At 55.5% G+C, this 21501-nt stretch overlaps 1 protein-coding gene across 2 annotated transcripts in view; it reads right to left on the reverse strand.

The window, feature by feature from the left end:
- The window catches only part of SORL1 (sortilin related receptor 1), a 55570-nt gene extending 36021 nt beyond the window's left edge, over positions 1-19549 (reverse strand). For both annotated transcript variants that reach the window (XM_021543397.4, XM_021543396.4), the window contains exons 1-13: positions 19370-19549; positions 9487-9603; positions 9058-9183; positions 8633-8794; positions 7827-7894; positions 7409-7589; positions 5460-5561; positions 4581-4750; positions 3634-3826; positions 2555-2672; positions 1999-2072; positions 308-396; positions 14-192 (exon numbers count right to left, since the gene is read on the reverse strand). In XM_021543397.4, coding sequence (XP_021399072.3) covers positions 14-192; positions 308-396; positions 1999-2072; positions 2555-2672; positions 3634-3826; positions 4581-4750; positions 5460-5561; positions 7409-7589; positions 7827-7894; positions 8633-8794; positions 9058-9183; positions 9487-9603; positions 19370-19534 — 1744 coding nt within the window. In that variant the 5' untranslated portion in view covers positions 19535-19549. The remainder of the gene's footprint in view (positions 1-13; positions 193-307; positions 397-1998; positions 2073-2554; positions 2673-3633; positions 3827-4580; positions 4751-5459; positions 5562-7408; positions 7590-7826; positions 7895-8632; positions 8795-9057; positions 9184-9486; positions 9604-19369) is intronic.
- Between the last annotated feature and the right edge of the window lie 1952 nt (positions 19550-21501).

The following is a 21501-nucleotide window of genomic DNA, read 5'->3' on the forward strand; positions in this document are numbered from 1 at the left end:
CCCTTCCCCTTACCCAGCACGTCAGTGGTGTTGATCTGCAGGATCAGCCAGCTGTGGCCATTCTCCTTGTAGGAGCCAAAGATGGTGAAAATGGTGCTCTTCTCGCCGGGCTCGGTCAGGAGGCCGTACACAAACACCGGCTTCTCTGAGAATGTGAACACTTTCCACGTTTCCCCTTCGTTTGTGCTGTACCTGCACAAAACAGGAGATTGGGAGAGGTGCCAGGGGCATGTCCTGCCTGCTGCAGGGCACTCTCTGCCGTGCCCAGCCCGAGCAGCAGAGGCAGCCCCTGTGCCCTGACACTCACTTGAGCTGGTCGGTCTCGGTGCCTTGGGCGATGGCCACCAGAATTCCACCGTGGTCACCCCAGGTGTAGTAGTGAGGTCCAGACAGTGCCTGGAAGAGAGACAGTGCTGAGGGGTGATCAGAGCTGTGCTGAATGAAGAGAAATGGCTTTGCCAGAAACTCTGCCTGAGCCAAACTAATGCTTCAGTCTTGGCCAAATCAAGTATCTGGAGGCACCAGAGATTCAGGCATTTATGGGACACCATCTGCAGATGGGGATAGCCAGACCATTTCCCCTAAGAGAAGTGTGTAAAAGCTGCCCTGAGCCCTGGACTCTGCTCCTCCTGTGCTCTGTGCAGGGAAAGAATCAGTGGAAGAGGTGCCATGGCACAAAACCAGAGTCCATCACTCCTCCTCTCATTTGTCACCTCTGTGAGGCTTTTCTGACACAGCAGTGCCTTGTGGCCATCCCAGGACTGCAGAGAACTTGTCCCTCAGGCTGTGGAAGGTCTTGTGAATGTTCAGAGAGAAGTGGGGCCATGGCATGCAGCAACAAGCCCTGGAGACAATTCATCCATGGCAAGAAGCTTGGACCTCATGCTCACCTACACCTGCACACAATCAGCTTTGCTTTCCCATCCAGGGAGCCCAGAGCACCTCGGGATGAAAACAGGGAGTGTGTCCCTGCCAGACCCTGCTCACAGGACGTGCTGTCACGCTTGGGGACGTTCTTACCCAGGGCACTGAATGCATTGTTCCTTTCTTCTCTGGGCTGTGAAATCACCCCAGTGATGTGCAGAGCAGCGAGCCTCCCAGCCTGCTGCTGGCCAAAGCTGAGCAGGAGGAGCTGTGGTGCTGCTTCTCAGCTCCACTGCTGGGTCATTCTGCACCTCTGCTCATGATACAGAGATCAGTAGCTTTGGATCAACACTTCCTCAGGATGTTTTAACTGCACTCCAAGAGAAACCTGTGGGGCTTGGCACCTGAAAGTCCCTGGTTTTGGATAGCCTGCCCCATCTGTCAGCTCCTGCCTGGCTGCAGGGTCCCCAGGGCTGCTCTCCAGCTGGGTTTTGGAGCCAGGAGCAGCCTCTGAACCACCTTTGGCATCAGCCAGACCTGTGGCATGTCCCCAGCCCCACTACAGCTGCCCAGACCTCACCCCGACCACGCAGCACTCGCAGGGGGAGAAGGAGGCTGCTCAGTTCCCAGGAGTAAATAGCTTGCAGATGTTGGAATACCACATTGCACTGGCTGCAGAGTGCACAGACACACCACAAACGCTGCCACAGACCAGAACATCCACTCAGTAAACAGCAGCAAACTCCCCATAAACCGAGGGCAGCATCCCATTTCTCTGGAAGAAGCCAGAGCCTCTCCAAACACTCTCACACACAAAGTCCTGGCTGTCAACCCCATCTAAAAGACACCAAATGCCCCGTGCTGAGAAAAATTCCTGCCAGTTGTAAAATAAAAATGGAGGAGGGATCTCTCCTGTGTCTGAATCCACCGTCTACACCAGAGGTTCCTCTCCAACCAACCCACGCCTGGTGCTACATCTAAAAACCTTTTTCCCTTATTTTAAGACATTGAGCACCTTACAGCTCTTGGATGCATATGAAATCACCTTAAATGTAACTCATCTATACTGCTGCCAAAATTCTCCCTGTTCCCCCACCACACTGGCCAATCTGGCAGGTGTAAGAGCAGCCTTACCTCTCTCCACCTTGCTCCAGCACTGCTCGAGACATAAACATTGGTTTTCCTTGCCATGTTCTTGCCAACAGAGCCTGGGAGAATGGGAGAAATCATCCTTCTTGAGGAATGCAAAGTGATTGCTTAAAAGGAAGCCAGACACCTCCAAACTATTTTTATCTGTGATTGAGGAGACGATTTTTCACACTATAAATTAATCCCTTCAAAAGCAAATATTTCAAGGACTATTTCAAGTTTTAAAAGCAGATGGGGGAAAAACCCATGGCTACAAACATGATTAAACAAAATGTGTGCGTTCTTCAGTAACAGAGCGAGACAAACAGGAATTTCTGAATCTTCAAGAAGCCCTTCACAACAATCAGGAGAAAGGATCAGAACAGAGCAGGTTTCTCACATCTCTGTGCTGCAGTGAAATGTTCATTCTGTAATTACTGTGTGGGGACTGCAGCAGAGAAAGGACAGGGAAATGCACCATTTAATTGCATTTTATAACCTGCTTGTACAAACTAAATACTGCCTGGCAACAACACCCCCCAAGGCAAGGGAGAAGCAGTACCAGTGGCAATGATCAGTCCTGGCGCCGACTCCTTGGAGAGAATGGGCATCCTGCGCAGCTGGAAATTCAGCAGCTGGCTCAGGCGCTGGGCCAGGTGCAGAGAGCAGCCCTGGGACAACTGGGAAAGCAGAGCATTGGATTATCATCCATCCCTCATCCTGTCTAGTCCAGGAGGGACTCCCTCATGGTGGCATTGCTGTTCCAACCTCTTTTCGTAGAATGGAAACACCTCCAAGATCACCAGGCCCATCACTAACAAACCACATCCCCAAATGCCACTTTTGGGGGTCTTCTCCTGTGGGAACTCAAAATGTCCCTTAGATATTTTTGGAGGCTCCAAGCCCAGGTCAGAAGCATTTGAGACCCTGGCAGGCAGCTGCAAACAGCTGTGATTTTGGGTTTGAGCCATGGAATGATTTACCAACCTTGCAGGAAGAACAAGAAGTCACAAAAGTTTAGATATTATAGTAGAAGTAGTTAGAAACTAGAGGGAAGAATATTTAGTGCTGTAAAGGGGGGGGGGGTTTACTTTGTACATGTGGGTCAGAGGTTTTAAGATGAAGGGATTCTTGGCCGGTCCTGTTCCTCCTCTTTCTCCTTCCTTACCTCCATGTTCTTGGTGATGTTGGCACTCACAGATTGGTTTAGAGTAGAAAATCACCATTTAATATAGGTAATAGGCATTGGGGAAAAACTGTAACCATGTAACACGTAATGTACCATATAAAAGATAGAAAATCACCATTTAATATAGGTAATAGGCATTGGGGAAAACTGTACCCATGTAACACGTAATGTCCCATATAAAAGACAGCAGCAGCCCTGGGTGGGAGAGAAGAAGCAGTCGGGGTCAGAGAGGATGTCAGGGTGTGTGTGTGCCTCTGCCTGAGCTGTGAGCAAACCACAGCAGCCCCAGGAGAAAATCTTTTAGATAACTTGCAATAAACTGCCTTGAGACTGACCAACAGAGACTGCTGAGCCTTTCTTTGGAAGCTTGGGCTGGAGGAGAGACTTTTCCACCACACAGAGCCACCCCCAACCTAGGGTGGTCTTCTCCCTGTCCCACCCCCCCGTGGTACCTGGCAGTCGATGTGCTCCCCGTAGCGGGTCTGTGTGGGCGGCTGGAGCAGCTCCCAGGTGCCGCCCTTGTCGAAGGTGATGACGGAGCGCATGTTCTCCTCGCTGAAGGAGCCGTTGATCAGCGTGGCGATGTAGACACCCCGCACGCCTTCCACGCGGTGGAAATCCGCAAAGGGCTCGTTAGCAAAGTACCTGTGGGGTCAGCAAAATGGAAACTGAACCCCTTCCCACTTTGTGGGAATCCAGAGCTTCCCTCTGGCTGCCCTGGCAGGGGTCAGGAACCCCCCTGGACAGAGACCCCAGAGACACTGGCTGTGATCTCTGGCCATGGAAAAGAGTTTTCAATCTTACAGGATCAATTACCAGCTCTGAGTGTTTGATATCAGTAATAATTAAGTGTGGGACAGGTGCAAAAGTAAAATTTTAGGATTCTAGATGAGGAGTCCAAAGGGAACAAGCTGGAGGAAATTGGGTGTGCCTTGTCCTTTTTCTCCTTCTTCATGCCCTCCATGTCTCACTGTGGTGTTGGCATTTTTCTGTTGGTTCAGGCTGGGGACACACTGTCCAACGTAGGTGACAGATATTGGCACGTTCTTGTAAATCCAGCCCAGGGAGTTTCTGGTATTTAATGTTTGTCACATCCCACTGAGGGCAGAGCCCCACACGCTGCCCTGCAGGACAGAGCTGGGCAGGGCAGCAGAACATGTGAGAGATAAACAGAATAAACAACCTGGAAACCAGCACAGACCAATGATGGCTTCTGCTTTGGCAGGGGGCTGACAGAGACTTTCTACAATCTCAGAATCATCAATACCACAGATTTTGACACCCCTAAGGCTGGGGGTGTGGGGGATTGGCAGGCAAAGGTAACGCCTCGATCTGGCACAGCCAAAAATTGCGGATTTTTTCGCTGTTAACATTTGTCACGGGGTGAGTCCTGTCCTACCTGACCAAGGTGTCACTGCCAGCTCCCCCTGGGCTGTAGTAGAGCACGTTTTCTAGAGACAGGGAGAACTTCAGGCCCTCAGCCTCCGAGATGTAGAGGTTGGTGCGGTTGTTGTCGTGGCTGACACACACAAACACCTGGTCCTCCGAGGCATCCGCGATGTAATATTCCTTTGGGACACAAACAGGCTTCATGTGTGTGTGTGCACACAGGGAGGGTTTACAAAGCCTGGTTTGGATTTCCTCTTATCTTGCTTCCACCTGTTTGTATTTTTTCCACTCAGCAGGTAGAAAATCTCCACTTTGCTCTTTCTGTTGTGTTCCCCCCACGGTGATTCCCATCCTCAGCCCTGCAAAGCCCCCTGGCAGCAGCACTGGTTGCCAAGCCCTATGTGGGGCCCCCTCTGGACCCCTCCCCTGAGGCTGGGAGTGCACCCCAGTGCTCTGCCAAGCACCAAAAATTGTTTCTTGCGCCCTCCATCATCCCCACCAGCCTGGGGACACCGCAGCGTGTCTGGTTCATGCATCAGGGACTCTTTGCAAGCCCTGGCAGGGCCCTGCAAGAATTGGATGCTCCAGGTCATGCCAGTGCAGCCCACACCATGAGAAGAGGTAAAACCCCCAAAAGCAGAGTCAGAGCAGTAGGATCAGCCCCTCTCTGGTGTCTGGGCTTTGCTGCCAGCCCCTGTCCCCAGTGACTGCCCAGGTGCCATCGTGTAAACCATGAGAGTATCCCAACATGAGCCTTTGCTCTGCCACCCCTCAGCAGGGTGATACAAGGTCTCTTCCCTCTCCTGCAGCATCTGGAGCTGGTGCTGGCACCGCAGGGTGTCCTTGGCAAGGCAGGGAGCTGGGAAGCTGCTCGGGAAGCACCACTTACCTTAATTGGATGCTTGGTAACGAACTGTGCCACCCGCATGGGCTTGCGGTTGAAGGAGACCCAGAGCTGGACCGAGGCAGGCTGTGAGCTGCCGAGCAAACGCTGTGCAGAGCACAGGAACACGTTAGGAGGGGCTCTCACCCCAAAAAATCACCCTCATCACCCAGTGCCTGGGACTTCCCCCTCCCAGCATGTGGGCAAAGCGTGGCAGCTGCCCGATGCTGGGAGCAGTGATGCCCACTCAGGGTTTGAATTTCCACAGCCAGGGCTCAGCAAGGAGACAAACTCTCCTTCCTGGTCAGCCAGGTGGGGGTAAGGAGGCTGGGTTTACTTCCTCCTTTCTGCTCACAGCACACTGACCTTTCCTTCCTATTTTTACCGATTTGCGCAAAACGAAAGGCGCCGGCGCGAAGCCGAGAAAGTCAAAAAGCTGGGGGCAACCTATTTCATGCAGGATGCCAATGGCGAGGACCTAAACCCAGATCTAGGCTCCAAAAATAAGCGGCCTGGTTTTTTGGTTTGGTTTTTTCTTTTCCCCCAGCCTCTGCATCACTAAGCAACCGCGCCTCCCACGGCACGGAGCAGAAGTCAGAGCCCTGGGCGCCGCTGCCACCCAGCCTGTCCTTCCCCCAGCACTGCCCCAGCTGCAGGAAGGCTTGGAGGCCTCATTCCAGACCTGGGGATGTGATTCCCAAATGAGGGGTTTGCAGCCAGCCTCCCTCTGTCTCAGCGTTTCCCAGCACTGCTTGCCGTGGCGTGGAACACGGGTGATTTTATTGATGTTTAGTCATTACAGCTGCAGGGGGAAGCGGGGCGTGCTGCCCGCTGGCCCCTGAGTGCTCCAGAAGCAGCAAAAGCTCCAAAGCACCTCCAAATGGTGCCCAAACCCTCCTCATGCTTTCAGGATGCTGTCCCTGAGCTCGGTGGCTTCTCTGCAGAAACACAAACCACCTCCAGCGTTTCACCCGACACCAGCGCCGAGCTCTCGATAAAATCTCCTGCAAACCACAGAGCAGGCACAGCGCCAAGGGGCCGGGCCCTGGGAGTTAAAGGCTGTACTACCTGCAAGAGAGACTTCTGAGAACCTGAAATTGCTCTGCAAACGTTCCCTGCCTCTGTCAGACACCGCTGCGGCCGCTCAGGGGGCCGGAGGTGACACTCACTGCCTAGGAAACCCTCCCTGGTTCTAACAGCATCACCCCTAAATAAAGGCTTCCTTCTTAAAGCACTCGATGGCAGCTGCAGGGTAGAAATGCATCCTGTGAAAAGAAAGCTGCTCCTTACATTCTAGAAGGATCAGGACTTTATCCCTCTGATGCTGTTTCTGATCTAGAAAGGCCTGGCCCTCAGAGGAAGCACACACACTCCTTGCTTTCTCTCAGGTTTGTTCAAATTTGGCCAAGAACTGTAAAAAGCACAGAAGGACCAAAAGATCACTTTTGCTCGCCCACATCCTCTTTTCCTAGGCAAGCAGACTGAAAATGCAGCTTTCTTTCCAGGCTGGAGCACATTAGGCTGCTTGGACCCGGTCCACGTTTGATGGTAATCTCCTCTGACAAGCGGCCTCCTTTAACCACCGAGCTGCCGAGCCACATCCCCCTTCCCCTGCCACCCCCACCCTGCCATGCTGTGCTTTTCCCTGGGTCCCAGCCCTCTGCAGCCTGACCTACTTCTGCCCAGCCTGCCCGAGGCAGGGGCATGGGAACACCGCTGGGACAGCGGCACGGGCAGCCGCTGCCGCGAGCCCGCAGCGGGTGGCAGCTGCTGGCAGGCTGGGTGACACCTCTGCGACCAGCCACTGAGGTCTGAAGCACCTCTGCAACCAGCCACTGAGGTCTGAAGGCTGTGAGGTGCAGCAGAAAGAGGAACCATCCCTGGCAGATGCTCCTGCCCGCTGCGGTTCTGCACCGCGCCAACCCTCGGCGGCGAATTCCTCGCGCCTCACTCACCACGGACTTGGTTGCAAACATGTATTTGTCCCTGAGCTGGAAGTCTTCAACATCTTCCAGGATTATCTCCTTGTTCTCCCGGCTCTGGAAGAAGTCTGTGCTGCGGATGACCGTGGAGGCCCCCGAGGGCTCGTGCCGCTCGATGTACACCGTGCTGGGCTTGTCGTAGGGCTCAACCCCCCTGGGGAGGACAGGGGATGTGGTGGGGTTGGAGAAGGCAGCAGGAGCAAGGAGATGGGGCAGGGGGAACGGGAAACACCCCTGGGTGCCAGTGTGGGTGGCTGTCACTTGTCACCCTGCCCACAGTGCAGGGGCAGGGCTGGAGCACAGCCTGGGGCCCAGGTTCTTGGTTCCCACAGGGCAGCAAACAGAGCAAGAAGTGAGGAGTGAGAGAAGAGGTGCTGGGTGCAATACATACCAAGAAAAGGACTTTACGTGTTCCTGAATCATTATCCAGGTCTGGCCAAAGTCATCTGATTTCCAGAGCTGCAACAACAAAGGTGAGAGATGCTAGAAGGATTGGGACACAAACAGAGCCAGTCCTTCAAGAGACCCAATGTGTCCATCCGTGGCTACTCCCATGACTTTTCATGTGGCAGCTCCTGGAGCAACAGCAACTTTTCTGTTAATAATAGATAACCCAAAAAGCAAAAAACCCCATCCTTTAACCTTCTACCAGAAGGATTTCCCACTGTTTCACCTCCAGGTTTTACTCAGTGTCTATCTGAAGGTGCTGTAATTATTTTCAATATTTACACAACAGCTCTAGAGGAAAAAAAAAACAACAAAAAAACAACAAAACCTATTTGTATTCAAGCAGCAATTTGTTGTTCAGGACCCAAAGCCAAACCACAGGCCCACATGAGACACTGCAGAGCTCATCATGCCTCAGCTGCCAGTGCTCTGTGGTGAGTTATGACCACGATAGCTGGGGTGATGGATGTGGCTGGGAGCAGCGTGGAGGGAAGGAAAAGGAAGGGAAATAAGACAGGCAGCCTGCAGGTATTGTATCCTCATTCTCCAGTGGTAAGAACAGGACAGACTGCAGGGAAGGGGGTGATTTGGACAGCTCTGCATGTGAGATCAGACACCCTGACTGGCCACAGCATGAAGCCCTGGCACGAGGCACGGTGGCTCTCAGCTGTGGGGGACAGAAGAGGCCACAGGAACATCACAGCAGGGCAGGGGAAGGATGCTGGCTGCCCACCCAAGCAAAGAGCTCACCTGTTTTTTAGGGTGAGACCTGTCGAAGCCCAAGAGGAGGTTGGGGTTCCTGCTGTGCAGGAGGAGGTCTGCTGCTCTGAAGGGGATGGAGAAGCCTTGGATGGTGTTGCAGAAGTCGGTGGTGATCCAGAGGTACGGGGCAAAGGCATCCACAAAGATATACTGGGAGTGGAGGGACGGACAGGGGAGAAGAAGGTCAGAGCAGAGCTCAGGCTGGCAGCCATGAAGGTGCACATCCCAGGGGAGCCTTTGGGAGGGCAAACTTTGGAGGAGAAGATTTTTCCCCCTCTCCCACCACACTCTGACCGTCACCACGGCACAAGAAGTGCCTGGCACGTGCCACCTCTGCCCCAGGGACGGCCCAAGGGGTGTCCAGGCTCCCTGTGACAACAGGGACAAAGGCCCAGCTGCCACGTCCCCCTCACCCTCTTGTTGTCAGCCGGGCTGTGGTAGAACTGGGCGATGGCCACCTCGCTGCTGTTCCCCCCATCGAAGCTGAACCTCTCCGAAATCTTCTTAAAACTCTTCCCGTAGTCATAGGACACATAAACCTGCAAAAGAGAAGCCCCACAATGAGAAGCACAAAGTTCTGAGCTCCCTTCTGACAGATTTGGTGAAAACTCAGTGAACTTCAAGGCGGGGAAAGATTTGAGATTTTCCCAACCATGCTTTGAACCCTTGGGGCAGCACAGAGGATATTTAATATTTTTGTGCCTTTGAACCCAAACTTGTGGGGCTTTTTTGTGTGTCTCAGGACACAAGAGCACATCAGGCTGTGGCTCAGCAGCCACCACCACCGTGCCTGGCCCAGAAGCAGCAGGTTCACCTGGAGAGGGCCAGGGTGTGTTACTCACATCGCTGTTTTTGGGACCCAGCAAGGACAGGCTGTCCCTGGCCAAGGCCACAATCACGTTGCTCTTCTCTCCTGCCCAGTGAACGACCATCTGATTGTGGGAATCATTGAGGCTGACCTGCAATGCCAAGGAAAAGGACACCCTGAGTCACAGCCTCACCCACAGGGACAGCTAACATCCCCTCATGCCACTCTTCCTCGGAAATACCAGACTGGGAAAACTCATTCCAAGCAGCATCTCTCCCAAACACTTTGGCAGAAAGTGCCTACAAGGGTAAATTTTCCCTTTATTTTTCCTCAGACAAACATGATTCAGGGGATGATGAGAATGAAATCTCACACCAAGGGCTGAGAAGTGTTTTCAAATCCAGCCTGATGGGACCACAGGGAAGCAGAGGGCAGGCACTGATCCCTTCTCTCTGGTGGCAGTGACAGGACTCAAGGGACACCCTCAGGGGGGGTTTAGCTGGATACCAGGGACAGGTTCCTCCCCCAGAGGTGCTGGCACTGCCCAGGCTCCCCAGGGAATGGGCACAGCCCCGGGAGCTCCAGGAGAGTTTGACAGCACTACCAGGGATGCCCAGGGTGGGATTGCTGGGGTGTCTGTGCAGGACCCCTCCAGCTCAGGATATCCTGGGACTCCGTGCTGGTTTCCAGGTCCCGTTATTCCCGCGTGTGCCGTATCTGCCGGCACAGGGCTGGTTTTATGGGGAAGCTCTCACAGCACCAGCACAGCAGGAGCTGACAAACCCTCAGTGGCTGTCACCAGCCAGCAGGGACAGCCAGGGGAGCCGGGAGAGCAGCTCAGCCCGGCCATGGATGGGGCCCTGCTCCCTGCAGCAGAGGAGTGCGTGCCTGAGCCCTCGCACGCCACGGCTCAGCCCAGGGCTCTCACCCCGGAGCTGGGGCCTTGGGAAGCTGTAAAAATACTGGGATAAGCCCTTCTTAGGCTTGATACCCTGCAGCTCTCGCTGACCCCGGGATCAGCGAGCAGCACCGCCTGGAAATAAAGGCTGCCTTAACCTCCAGCAAGCCGAACACTTGGAAAAACAAGATCTTTATTCTGGAAGAAGACGGGCGGGAGGGGGGGGGCAAGTAGGAGCCCTCAAATCCCTCTTATGCAACAGACTCACAGGAGGGGAAAGAGAACCGACCCCGGCAGGGAGCATCCCCGGGGCTGGAACATCCCCTGGGGCAAGAGCATCCCCCGGGCCCAAACATCCTCGGGGTCAGAGCATCCCCAGGCTCGAGCATGCCCGAGGCTGGAGCATCCCCGCGGCCCGAGCATCCCCCGGGGGCAGAGCATCTACTGGGGTCGGAGCATCCCCGGGGCCTGAGCATCCCTGGGGACGGAGCATCCCTGAGGTTGGAGCATCCCCCGAGGCTGGAGCATCCCTCGGGCCAGAGCATCCCCAGGGCCCGAGCATCCCCCAGGGCCGGAGCATCCCCGAGGTTGGAGCATCCCCGGGGCTGAAGCATCCCCACAGTCCGGGCATCTCAGGGATCGCAGGATCCCCCGGGCCCGAGCATCCCCTGGGGCTGGAGCATCCCCTTAGATCGGAGCATCCCCGAGGTCGGAGTATCCCTGAGGTCGAAGAATCCCCAAAGTTGGAGCATCCCCCCGAGGTTGGAGCATCCCCGGGGCTGAAGCATCCCCACAGTCCAGGCATCTCAGGGATCGCAGGATCCCCCAGGACCAAGCATCCCCTGGGGCTGGAGCATCCCCTTAGATTGGAGCATCCCCGAGGTCGGAGCATCCCTGAGGTCGAAGCATCCCCGAGGTTGGAGCATCCCCCGGGCCCGAGCATCCCCTGGGGCTGGAGCATCCCCCTAGATCAGAGCATCCCCGGGGCTGGAGCATCCCCAGGGTCGGTGCATCCCCGAGGTTGGAGCATCCCCAGGGCTGGAGCATCCCCGGGGCCCGGGCAGGGACCCCCCCCACCGGGCACACCCCGCCGGAGCTGCCGGCTACGAACGCGGCACAGATTTAGGTCAGGCAGCAGCAGCTACAAAGCCAGGCAGCCGGAGCCCTGCGTGCCCGCTGGAAAAGAAAACAAATAAAAATTAAAAGGAAGAGTTCGCTGTTTGAGGATACAGGCCGGAGGAGGAGGAATCGCTGCCGACAGACAGCCTGGAGTGTGGAACTGAGCTCTGCACTCCCAGTCCCCCTCCCCTGCTCTGGAAGCAGAATAAAGCAGAATAACCCCGTTTAAATCTCCGACATCTCTGTTGGTTATTTTGGGTGCAGCTTTTCTGGTCACCAAGCTGGAGCTGGGCGCTGTTGGAACACAGATCTTGGTGCTTTAGATCCTCTCAGTCAGGAGGGGTTTGTTACTACCTCAGTGTTAATTTTAATGGTACTTCTCTTTTTTTTTTTTTTTCCACATGAAATTTGACACTTGGAGTTTCAAAAGCAGGAAAAGCAGAGGAGAATCCTATCTGCACCTTGATTTAACCTCAACAATAAACCTCTATTTTTTTTTTTTTTTTTTTTTGGTAACATAAAGCAGACAGCAAGATCCCTTTTTTAGAGACTTGGGAAGTGAAGTCAAACCCAAAAGCCAAAGGAACCTACTTGGGTTCCAGCTGAGCTTTGCTAGTCCTTGAGGATGGCAGAGTCCCTGTACAGAGGCAAACTGGAGCCAGGTGAGGTTTGGCTCCCTGGCAGGAGGGAGCAGTGCTCAGCAGGAAGGTTTGGAGCAGCTGGAGAAGCTCTTACTAGAGGGTGTAAGGCAGGAGAAGGCAGCACAAGGATGCTGTAAGACTCCCAGGACGGGGCTGTGCAGCAGTGGCTCAGGTTTATGAGCCTCACAGTTTTGGTTTTGCTGCTTTGCAGCCCCTCAGAGCTCTGTGGGGACCCAAGGGCACAGGGGAGCACCAAACAGGACCCCACAGATGACATCTGATGTGCCATTAACCAGGATTTGTGGAATAGCTTTGGAATAAAGCTGCTGCTGGGGACCCTGCCCTGCTGCTGTGGCACTGTCACAGTGTCCCCACCTCCCCAAGCAGGGGACAGCTGCCTGGGGAACTGGTGTAACCCCTGAACAGGCAGCAACTGGTGCCTAATGGAAACAGCATTTAGCATAAATTCCACTTAATGGGACAGTGTTTTGGTCTTTGCCAAGTGATTAAGTATATATGAAATATGCATGAAATTCTAATTTGTCCTCCTAATATGCAAGGTGCCAAATGAAGTCCAGGAGGGGAAGAGTGGAGCCAAGGCATAGCAGAGGCTGCTCGCAGCTGTAGTTTACAGGGTCAGTGTTTCTAGCTTTGCTATGGATGGATTTCTTTGTCAGCAGCACCTCCCAACAAATGAATGCCCTGCAGGAACGGGATGGGAAGAGGGCAGCCCCTGGAGGGGCCCTCTGAGAGCACCTCTGAGCTCCTGGGATGCAGCTGGAGCTTGAGAGCTCCAGGCTGGGCTGGCAGAGGGAATGGCTGGCAGCTGAGCTGGAAGTGATGCCCTGCTGAGCCTGGAGAAGTGATGGACGTCAGGAATTGAGGAGACCTGGATGAGTGCAGTGCTGACTCCTCGAGTGCCCAGGGCTGGGCGAAGAGCCCTGATCCGTGTTCTTTGGCACCTGAACTTCCAGCTTCCCTTCCCGTCATATTCCTCTTAGTTGCCTATACCTGGATTTGGAGTTTGGAGAAGGATTTTGGTTGTGGGGGTGGCTCACCCGTGGCATGTGACAAACGTGAAAGCTCCAGCATGGGGCAGGCTGGTCAGGGGTTGGGTGACTGGCAGGGACAGCTCTCTGGAGCTGCTCTCAAGCCCTTCCCTCTAAATCCCAGCCTTGGAGCCCCTGCTCTGTGTGGGAAGCGTGCAGAAATCCCACCGCTGGCTGTGAAATATTGCGTGACTTGTAACTGCAGTGACAAGTGACAGGACAGAATTAGGGGCTACTCTTGGTGTCCAGCAGCCTTGGGAGCTCGCTGAGCGTGTCCCTGGGCTGGCCTGGTTGAGGATTGATGCTCCAGCTCCAGGGCTGGCCCTGCAGCTCGAGCCGGGCGCTCGCGGTTCCTCAGGAGGTGATGCACTGTGACAGCTCAGGGCTGAGGCTGAGCGCTGTGAAACCGAGTGCAGAACAAAGATTCCTAGGGATCACTGGGGTGTATTCCCATCCTCAAAGTGACCTACAAACAAATGCAGCTCCCAGGGGATTTCTGAATAGTTAATAAGTTATTCCTGCTGTTTGATAAGCGAGGCTGGCAAAGAGCAAGGGTCCTCTGCAGCTGTGAGCGGCTGCTGGAACCACCCGAGTGTTGCCATCAGCTCAGATCACAGCTTCAGGGCTGTCAGGCTGTGGAGAAGGGGAATGGGTGAAATATTTGGATCCCAGTAGCTGGTGGAACGAGGATGGGGTTGAAGAAAGGGTGAGACACAAAGCTGCTGCCCAGATAGCACAGGGCAGAACAGGAAAACGTGCTCTGACCGTGCTCCTCTGTGGGAATCCAGGGCTTCCCTCTGGCTGCCCTGGGACCCTGGCAGGGGTCAGAACCCCCCTGGACAGAGCCCCCAGAGACACTGGCTGTGATCTCTGCCCATGGAAAAGAGTTTTCAATCTTACAGGATCAATTACCAGCTCTGAGTGTTTGATATCAGTAATAATTAAGTGTGGCACAGGTGCAAAAGTAAAATTTAAGATTCTAGATAAGGAGTCCAAAGGGGAAAAGATGGAGGAAATTGGGTGTGCCTTGTCCTTTTTCTCCTTCTTCATGCCCTCCATGTCTCACTGTGGTGTTGGCATTTTTCTGTTGGGTCAGGCTGGGGACACGCTGTCCAACGTAGGTGACAGATATTGGCACGTTCTTGTAAATGCAGCCCAGGGAGTTTCTGGTATTTAATGTTTGTCACATCCCACTGAGGGCAGAGCCCCACACGCTGCCCTGCAGGACAGAGCTGGGCAGGGCAGCAGAACATGTGAGAGATAAACAGAATAAACAACCTGGAAACCAGCACAGACCAATTATGGCTTCTGCTTTGGCAGGGGGCTGACAGACAGAGACTTTCTACAATCTTGGAATCATCAATGCCTCAGATTCTGACATTCCTCCTCTCTGCAGCTCTCTGGAAGCTGCAGAGGACAAGTGCCAGGCCTTTGGTCCCCGTTGCCCGTCCTCCCCCTGGCAGGGTTTATGCCAGATCCCCGGGGTGCCGTGGGTGCTCCTGCTCCCGGCACGCCGCGTTCCCCACGGAAGCTTCACTGCTGCACCTTCTGCTCTGCTCCCCAGCATCTGCTTCCAGCCCTGCCAGGAGCTTCTAAATACACAGCCTGTGCCTGCCGTGGAGCTGCTTGTGGCTCGGACTGAAAATGCCAGGGTCTGAAATCATTGATATGAAACACGGGTGACTCATTTTGGAGAGTGCCAGGCCTCGTGTTAATTTAGTTAATACTGAAATCATCTGCTTGCAGGGCTGTTTTCTCTCTGCCACCACCAAGAGAGCGCTCCCTGAGCCGTTGTTTCCAGGAGAATGGAAAAGGGAGGAGAGTAGGAAGATTGGGGTCAGGGCAGCAATCCAGAAACAACCCCAGAAACAGCCCCAGAAACAACCCCAGAAACCACCCCAGAAACCACCCCAGAAACAACCCCAGAAACAACCCCAGAAACAACCCCAGAAACCACCCCAGAAACAACCTCAGAAACAACCCCAGAAACAACCCCAGAAACAACCCCAGAAACAACCCCAGAAACAAGCTGGGTTCTCCTAAATTTTTTGAGGGGCAGGGATGTGATGGGAATAGAAGGTTCCCCAACATATTTGGGAAGTGCTGGTGAAATTCACTCCCCCATAGCAAAGGAGGGAGGTCCAAGAGGTCCAAGGTGTACCATGAGCTTGGCACTGCAGTTCTGGAAAGCTTGAGCGATGCCCTTGGGACACCACAGCGCTCACAGGATCTGTGAGGAATCTGCTGGAGGGGAAAAACAATGAATAAAAACACAAATACCTCTGCCAGACACCGTGGTGCCAGGAGAAGGAGATGTGTGGCTTCCAGGGATGGAGCTCTGGCAAAAAGCAAAATGCCAGGAGCAGGGAAACCTTCTCAGGGGGGCTATGAATGGCCCAGCAATGGGGAGGAAGATCTGCTAACACAAAAGAGGAGGAAGAGGACGCAGCTGGGACCCGTCTCCACCTCCAGAAGGTTAAAGTCTGGTCTGGGAAGGCTCTGCCAGGCTGGCAAAGTAGGTCAAAATTAAGTACGGTTCAATTGCGACGCGGCGTGACCGATGTCTGCGGCGCCAGGGCGGGAGGGTGCCCACCCTGCGGGGCAATCTCTGCCCACCCTGGGGGCAGCGAGGCTCTCTGCCAGCTCTGAACATCTGCGAGGAGATTCTCTGAGGTCAAGGTCGAGTGGTGGGCTGATGGGAGCTCAGGTCGTAGTAAACGGCCTGGAAATGATGAAAACTCGGCGGTTTTCCTCAAAGGCGGGATCAGGAAACAACAAGAAACAGGAAGTTTGGGAGAGATGAAATAGTTCCTCCCAGAAGGGGAAGAGAAAAATGATGTTAGGGCAGGCACTAACGCTGGTTCAGGGGACAGGGAGGCACAGAGGTGACAGCCACAAGCAGGTTATGTGCACAGGGGGAGGCTCAAGCCTTGCAGCGACAGCAGAGGGGGGAAGTGGCTGCCACGGGAGCCACCAGCACTCAGAGAAGATGTCAAGATGTCTTTTGTCCTAGCGTGGTTTAAGGCAAAGATTTCTTGTGAGCTGTGTGCTTTGGGGGCTGGCTTGAGATAAACCTTTTCCAAAGAAGGGGAAGGGATGCCTGCAGGATCAAGGTTAGATATGTTCCAGCAGTGTGAATGCTCTCCTAACTCCCCTCGGGACCAGCAGAACCCATCTGGGCTCCTGCCCCAGCGTTTTTCCTCTCTGTGTGCCACAGCCCTGACAAACACCCTCCACACCATCCCCAGGGTCACACACACAGCAGCCAGAGTGGCTGCTGCTCTCTCCTTGGCTGTGGCAGCCCGTGTGGTTCTCACCCAGCAGCCAGGATTTGTGTGGAGGCTCCGTGGAAATGGCAAATCCTGGAGGCAGGCCCCGTTTCCAGGGATGTGTAGGCAGGAGCACAAAGGTTGTGAGGGGACAGGAGGATGGGTGGCAGGCCAGCCACTGTGCAGGAGCAGGAGGGCAGGGTGAGGTGCCACGCTGCTGGAAGGGGTTCAGGGAGCCCTGCTGGCCCCAAGGGTGAAGTTTTCTTGCCCTGGGGATGCTTCTCTGCTGTCAGTGGCATCCTAGAAAAGTCCTGTCTCGTGTCAGTGCCCGCTTCAAACAGTCTGTCCATTGTAACCCTCACCAACAATCCCACAGAGGTGAGGGCTGGGCAAGGGAACAAAACCTGCTCTGTCTGGAAGCTGACAGACTCGAGTCGGGCATTTGGTCTCCTGATTGCTGCTGCTTCAGAGTCAGGAAAAGCAAGGAAAAGCCACAAAGGGGGTTAGGCTGCTGGTCCTGTTATTTGGTGATCTTCCTGGGAAGTTTCGCTGCAGCGTGCCCAGCAAGGATGTGATCAGCAGTGAGGGTCCAGATAAAAAAATCTCAGTATCTTCCTGTGCTTGTGCTTTGGTGTCCAAGGCAAGAGGGCTCTGAGCCTGTTCCTGACGGTGCTGAGTAAGCTGTGCTTGGCTCCTGAGGAGCTACAAAGGCTTTGGATGTTCTTCCTTGCTCGGTTCCAGACAGAGCGATGCATCCCTCCCTCTGCCCCCCCGATGACATCACCCACACCAGCAGCAATCCCTGCTTTCCCCAGCCCCTGGGCTCCCAGCTGGCCCACCAGGCTGTTTTAGGACCACAGCAGAGAGGCAGGGAAGGGCAGGGAGTTTTGGGGCACGAGCCAGCGCGTAGCATATGGCCAAGTGACCTGCCAAAGGCACGGGAGCGGGATGTGTCCCAGATAAGGGACTGCAGTGACACCACGGCTCCAGGATGCTGCTCCAAGCACTGCCCCTTATGCTGATGGCCCTGAGAGAGGACTGCACGATTTTCTGCTGGCATTGGAGTGCCAGAGAGCTGCGGGAGGGGGGTCACGGGGATTGCTGGCTGCTTGTGACCAGGCACGAGACCCCTGAGCAGGGCGCTGCACAGCTTTTCCGGCTTCCCAGGCATTAGGAACTGGTATGGTCAGATCTGTAACACAGCCCAGGGCACGCAGCCTCCCTCTTGTCCCTTTTATTAAGGCAGAACCCTGTAGCACTTGAGAGAACTCAGAAATGTTGTTCAGTGCCAAGCAACTCTTCCTGGTGACACACCTGGGCTGTAAAATCTCTGTGTCCTGCCCCGCAGAAGAGGAAGGAACGGGTGCTGTGTGCTCTGCTGCCAGTGAGAGCAGCTCCACTCCCCAGGCAAATCCCCTCTGGAAGCTTGAGGCAATGAGAAAAGCCCAAACAGTGGGAAATTGTTGAACTCCCACTGCTTCCTATTAGCCCTGTTCTGGATAGTGGCAGGGTTACTGCACCCTCCTGGATCTGGGGCAGGTGACAGGGACATCCCTGCCGGAGCAGCTCTCCACCTGGCAGGATGGAAGGCATGAGGAGACAGAAGGGAAAGTGCCACCAGTGTCTTGCCGTGGATGAGAGACAAGTGTCATGTTTTCTTCTAAAATGGGGTAGCTGTGTTATGCTAAAAACAGCCAAACGCTGAGGAGGTAGAGGAGGCGAAGCAGATTTTCGAGGGGAGGAGGAACAGCTTTTCCCTAAACAAGGGAACAGAAGGGCTTTAGGAGCAGCACCAGCGCTGCGTGTGCCCCTCCAGCAGCTCCCTGCCTCGTGACTGGCTCCTTCTGATCCTACAAGTAGCAAAAAGGGGAAATTACAGAGCACCTGGGGGAAAGCACTACCCAAGGAGGCGAAGGCAGATGTCACCGAAGGCTCAAAGCTTCTCCTCAAGCCTTCCATGTCCCTCCGTGGGCTGGTGTCCCCCACCATCAGCATTTTGGGCACGTGATGGAGACACAGGCAGTGTCAGCAAGGAGGATCAAATAGGGCAGCAAAGTGTGGACAGCATGTGGGCACATCAAAAATAAAGTAGAACCTTTAAGAAGCTGAATCTTTCCCCAGCCAAAAGTCCAAATGTAATTTGTCATCATCACGCAACAGAGATGGAAAAGAAGGGGTGAAGGGGGGGCCTTCACGCTCCTGGCAACAAAACTTGCCAGTGAATCGAGCCCGAGCAGGGCTACTTTCAGAAATAGCAGCTTCTTGTTTTCCTGCCGTGAGCAACTCCGCTCCCCTTCTTTTCCAAGGGTCGGCGGAGGATGGCTCAGACCGGCACAGAGCCCTTCTGGCGGGGAAGGACACGCTGCCTCACCAATAGCCATGTCTTTCCCGGCGCCACCTCCCCCTGCCCGGCTCCGGATGCTCGGGGCGAGCATCTCCGCCGCTGCCCGCAGGGAATCGCGGTCCCTCCCCGGCTGCGGGCATGCCCGGCCCCGCTCCCCGCCGCTCGCCCTTGGCCGCTCCCTCGGGGAGCGCATCTCGCCGGGGAACGTGCCCGCGGCCAGCGGCTCCGGGGGCTCGGGGGGAGCCGAGGGCAGCGCCCGAATCCGCCGCGCTCTCCGCACCGCGCTGCCCGCACCGCGCTGCCCGCACCGCTCTCCCCGCACCGCGCTCCCCGCACCGCGCTGCCCGCACCGCGCTGCCCGCACCGCTCTCCCCGCACCGCGCTCCCCGCACCGCGCTCCCCGCACCGCTCTCCCCGCACCGCTCTGCCCGCACCGCGCTGCCCGCACCGCGCTCCCCGCACCGCGCTCCCCGCACGGCCCCTGCCCGGGCGGGACCCGCGCGGGGCTGCGGGGCGGGCGGCGATGGATGGAGCGCGGCGTTCCGCGGGGACCGGGCGGCGCCGGCGCCCCCCTCGCCATCCGCGGGGCGGCCTCACCTGTCCGTACACCTGGATGGGCTCGGGCGGGCGCGGCGCGGCGCGGCGGCCCCGCGGGGGCTCGGCGGCGGCGGCGGGCAGCGGCGGCGGCAGCAGCAGCAGCGGCAGCAGCGGCAGCAGCCGGCGGGGGAGCGGGCCGGCCCCGCCGGAGCTCCGTGTCGCCATGTTCGTGCCGCCGGGGCCGGGCGGAGCGGAGCGGAGCGGAGCGGGGCCGGCAGGCGCGGAGCGGCAGCCGCGCCGCCGCCCGGAGAGAATGTGCATGGGCAGCGCTGCCGCTCGGAGCGCCCCCGCCGCTCCCCGCCGGCCCCCTCCCCTCTTCTCCTCGGCTGCTCGCTCTTTTCTTTCCTCTTCTCCTCTTTTCCTCGCTCTCCGTCTTTTCCGCCCTCTCCGGAGGATGCTCGGCTCCCCCGCGAGGTGGAGTGAAATAAGTTCTGCTTAATTTCTGTGAAATGGACTAAAGCTCGGCCCCCCTCTCCCTGTGTCTCCTCTCCCTCTCCTTTCCCCTGCTCTTTCTCCTCTTCTTTTTCTCCCTCTTCCTGTGTCTCCTCTCCCTCTCCCTTCCCCTGCTCTTTCTCCTCTTCTTTTTCTCCCTCTCCCTGTGTCCCCTCTCCCTCTCCTTTCCCCTGCTCTTTCTCCTCTTCTTCTTTTGCCCCCTCTCCCTGTGTCCCCTCTTCCTCTCCTTTCCCCTGCTCTTTCTCCTCTTCTCCTTTTTCTCCCTCTCCCTGTGTCTCCCTCTCCTTTCCCCTGCTCTTTCTCCTCTTCTTCTTTTGCCCCCTCTCCCTTTCTGGAGGTGCCCGTGGAGATGGAGTGAAATAATAAATACAAGTTATTCTCTGGGAAACGTAGTAAAAAGAAATGAGGCAGCCGGAAATCAAGTTGAAGGGAGCTGAATGGAAGGAAACTGTGTTGAAGTAAAGAAGCTTTTTAGGAGGGTGTGGAGTGACAGGGCAAAGAGGAAAGGCTTCAGACTGGTAAAGAGCAGAGTTAGATTGCATGTGAAGAAGAAATTCCTCCCTGTGAGGGTGGTGAGACCCTGGCACAGGGTCCCCAGAGAAGCTGGGGCTGCCCCATCCCTGTAATTGTCTAAGGCTGGGTTGGATGGGCCTTGGAGCAACCTGGGACAATGCAAAGTGTCTCAATTTCTGCCATCTTTTTATCTGGGCAGAGTTGAGAAGGTGAGCAAGATATGGTGGGAGTAGGAAGCCAGAAACCCCCAGGGTCTCTCCAGAGCCTTCTGCCACCTCTCCCACCCATGGCAGGTGTGTTTGAGCCGTGCCAGTGCCCGTGGGCTTCCCACAGAACCCTTGGCATAGGCAACATGCCCATAACTCACCAAAGTGCAGGAGGTGATGCTCGGTTGGTTATGCAGGGACAGCACAGGACTGATGCCAGTGGCCACAACTCTGATTTATTGGGGCAGCTCAAAGTGCTGGACTCTGGGATTCCCCTGGTGCTGCTCCCCTGGTCACTGTGCATCAAAGAAATTTATCCCATCCCTGCCTGGGGCTCGTGTGTGCCCTGACTGTTACAGAGCAGGGTGGAAAGGGGCAGCAAGGATTTGAGGCAGGAGATTCAAATGACTCTGGGAAATGACAAAATGACACTGGGAGATGCTAAAATGACACTGGGAGATGACAGAAAAGGTGAGCTGTGCCTGTTGACCAGCCCCAGCTTGTCTCTCTGAGTTGCTTTCTGAAAGGGATGCTCAGTGACCAGGGGAATCCCACACCGAGAATCCAGCACTTTGAGCTGCCCCAATAAATCAGAATTGTGGCCACTGGCATCACTCCTGTGATACCCCTGCATAACCAACTGAGCATCACCTCCTGTGGAGGTGGTTTTTAGGCATGATCTTGCTGCTAAGAAATGGCTCAGGCTTCTTGTGTCTCCAAGGCACTGAGAACACACTGATGGCTTTCAACCCCTCTGCCTCATGTGCACCATTCCAGCATTTCCAACAACAACAAAAAAGGACGTAGCCCAGCAGTGAAGGAATGGGAGCCTGGAAATCTCATGGACAGCCCCGAGGCAATCTTGCTCCTCCTTTTTCCACTCGTCTTAATAGCAGGAATGTTATCCAGAGCTTTCCCCGAGGTGCTTTCACCTAGAAACCCAGTTAGTGTATTGCAATT

Source organism: Lonchura striata, chromosome 24 (genome assembly GCF_050655825.1).
Source record: "Lonchura striata isolate lonStrDom1 chromosome 24, ASM5065582v1, whole genome shotgun sequence".
Lineage (NCBI taxonomy): Eukaryota > Metazoa > Chordata > Aves > Passeriformes > Estrildidae > Lonchura > Lonchura striata.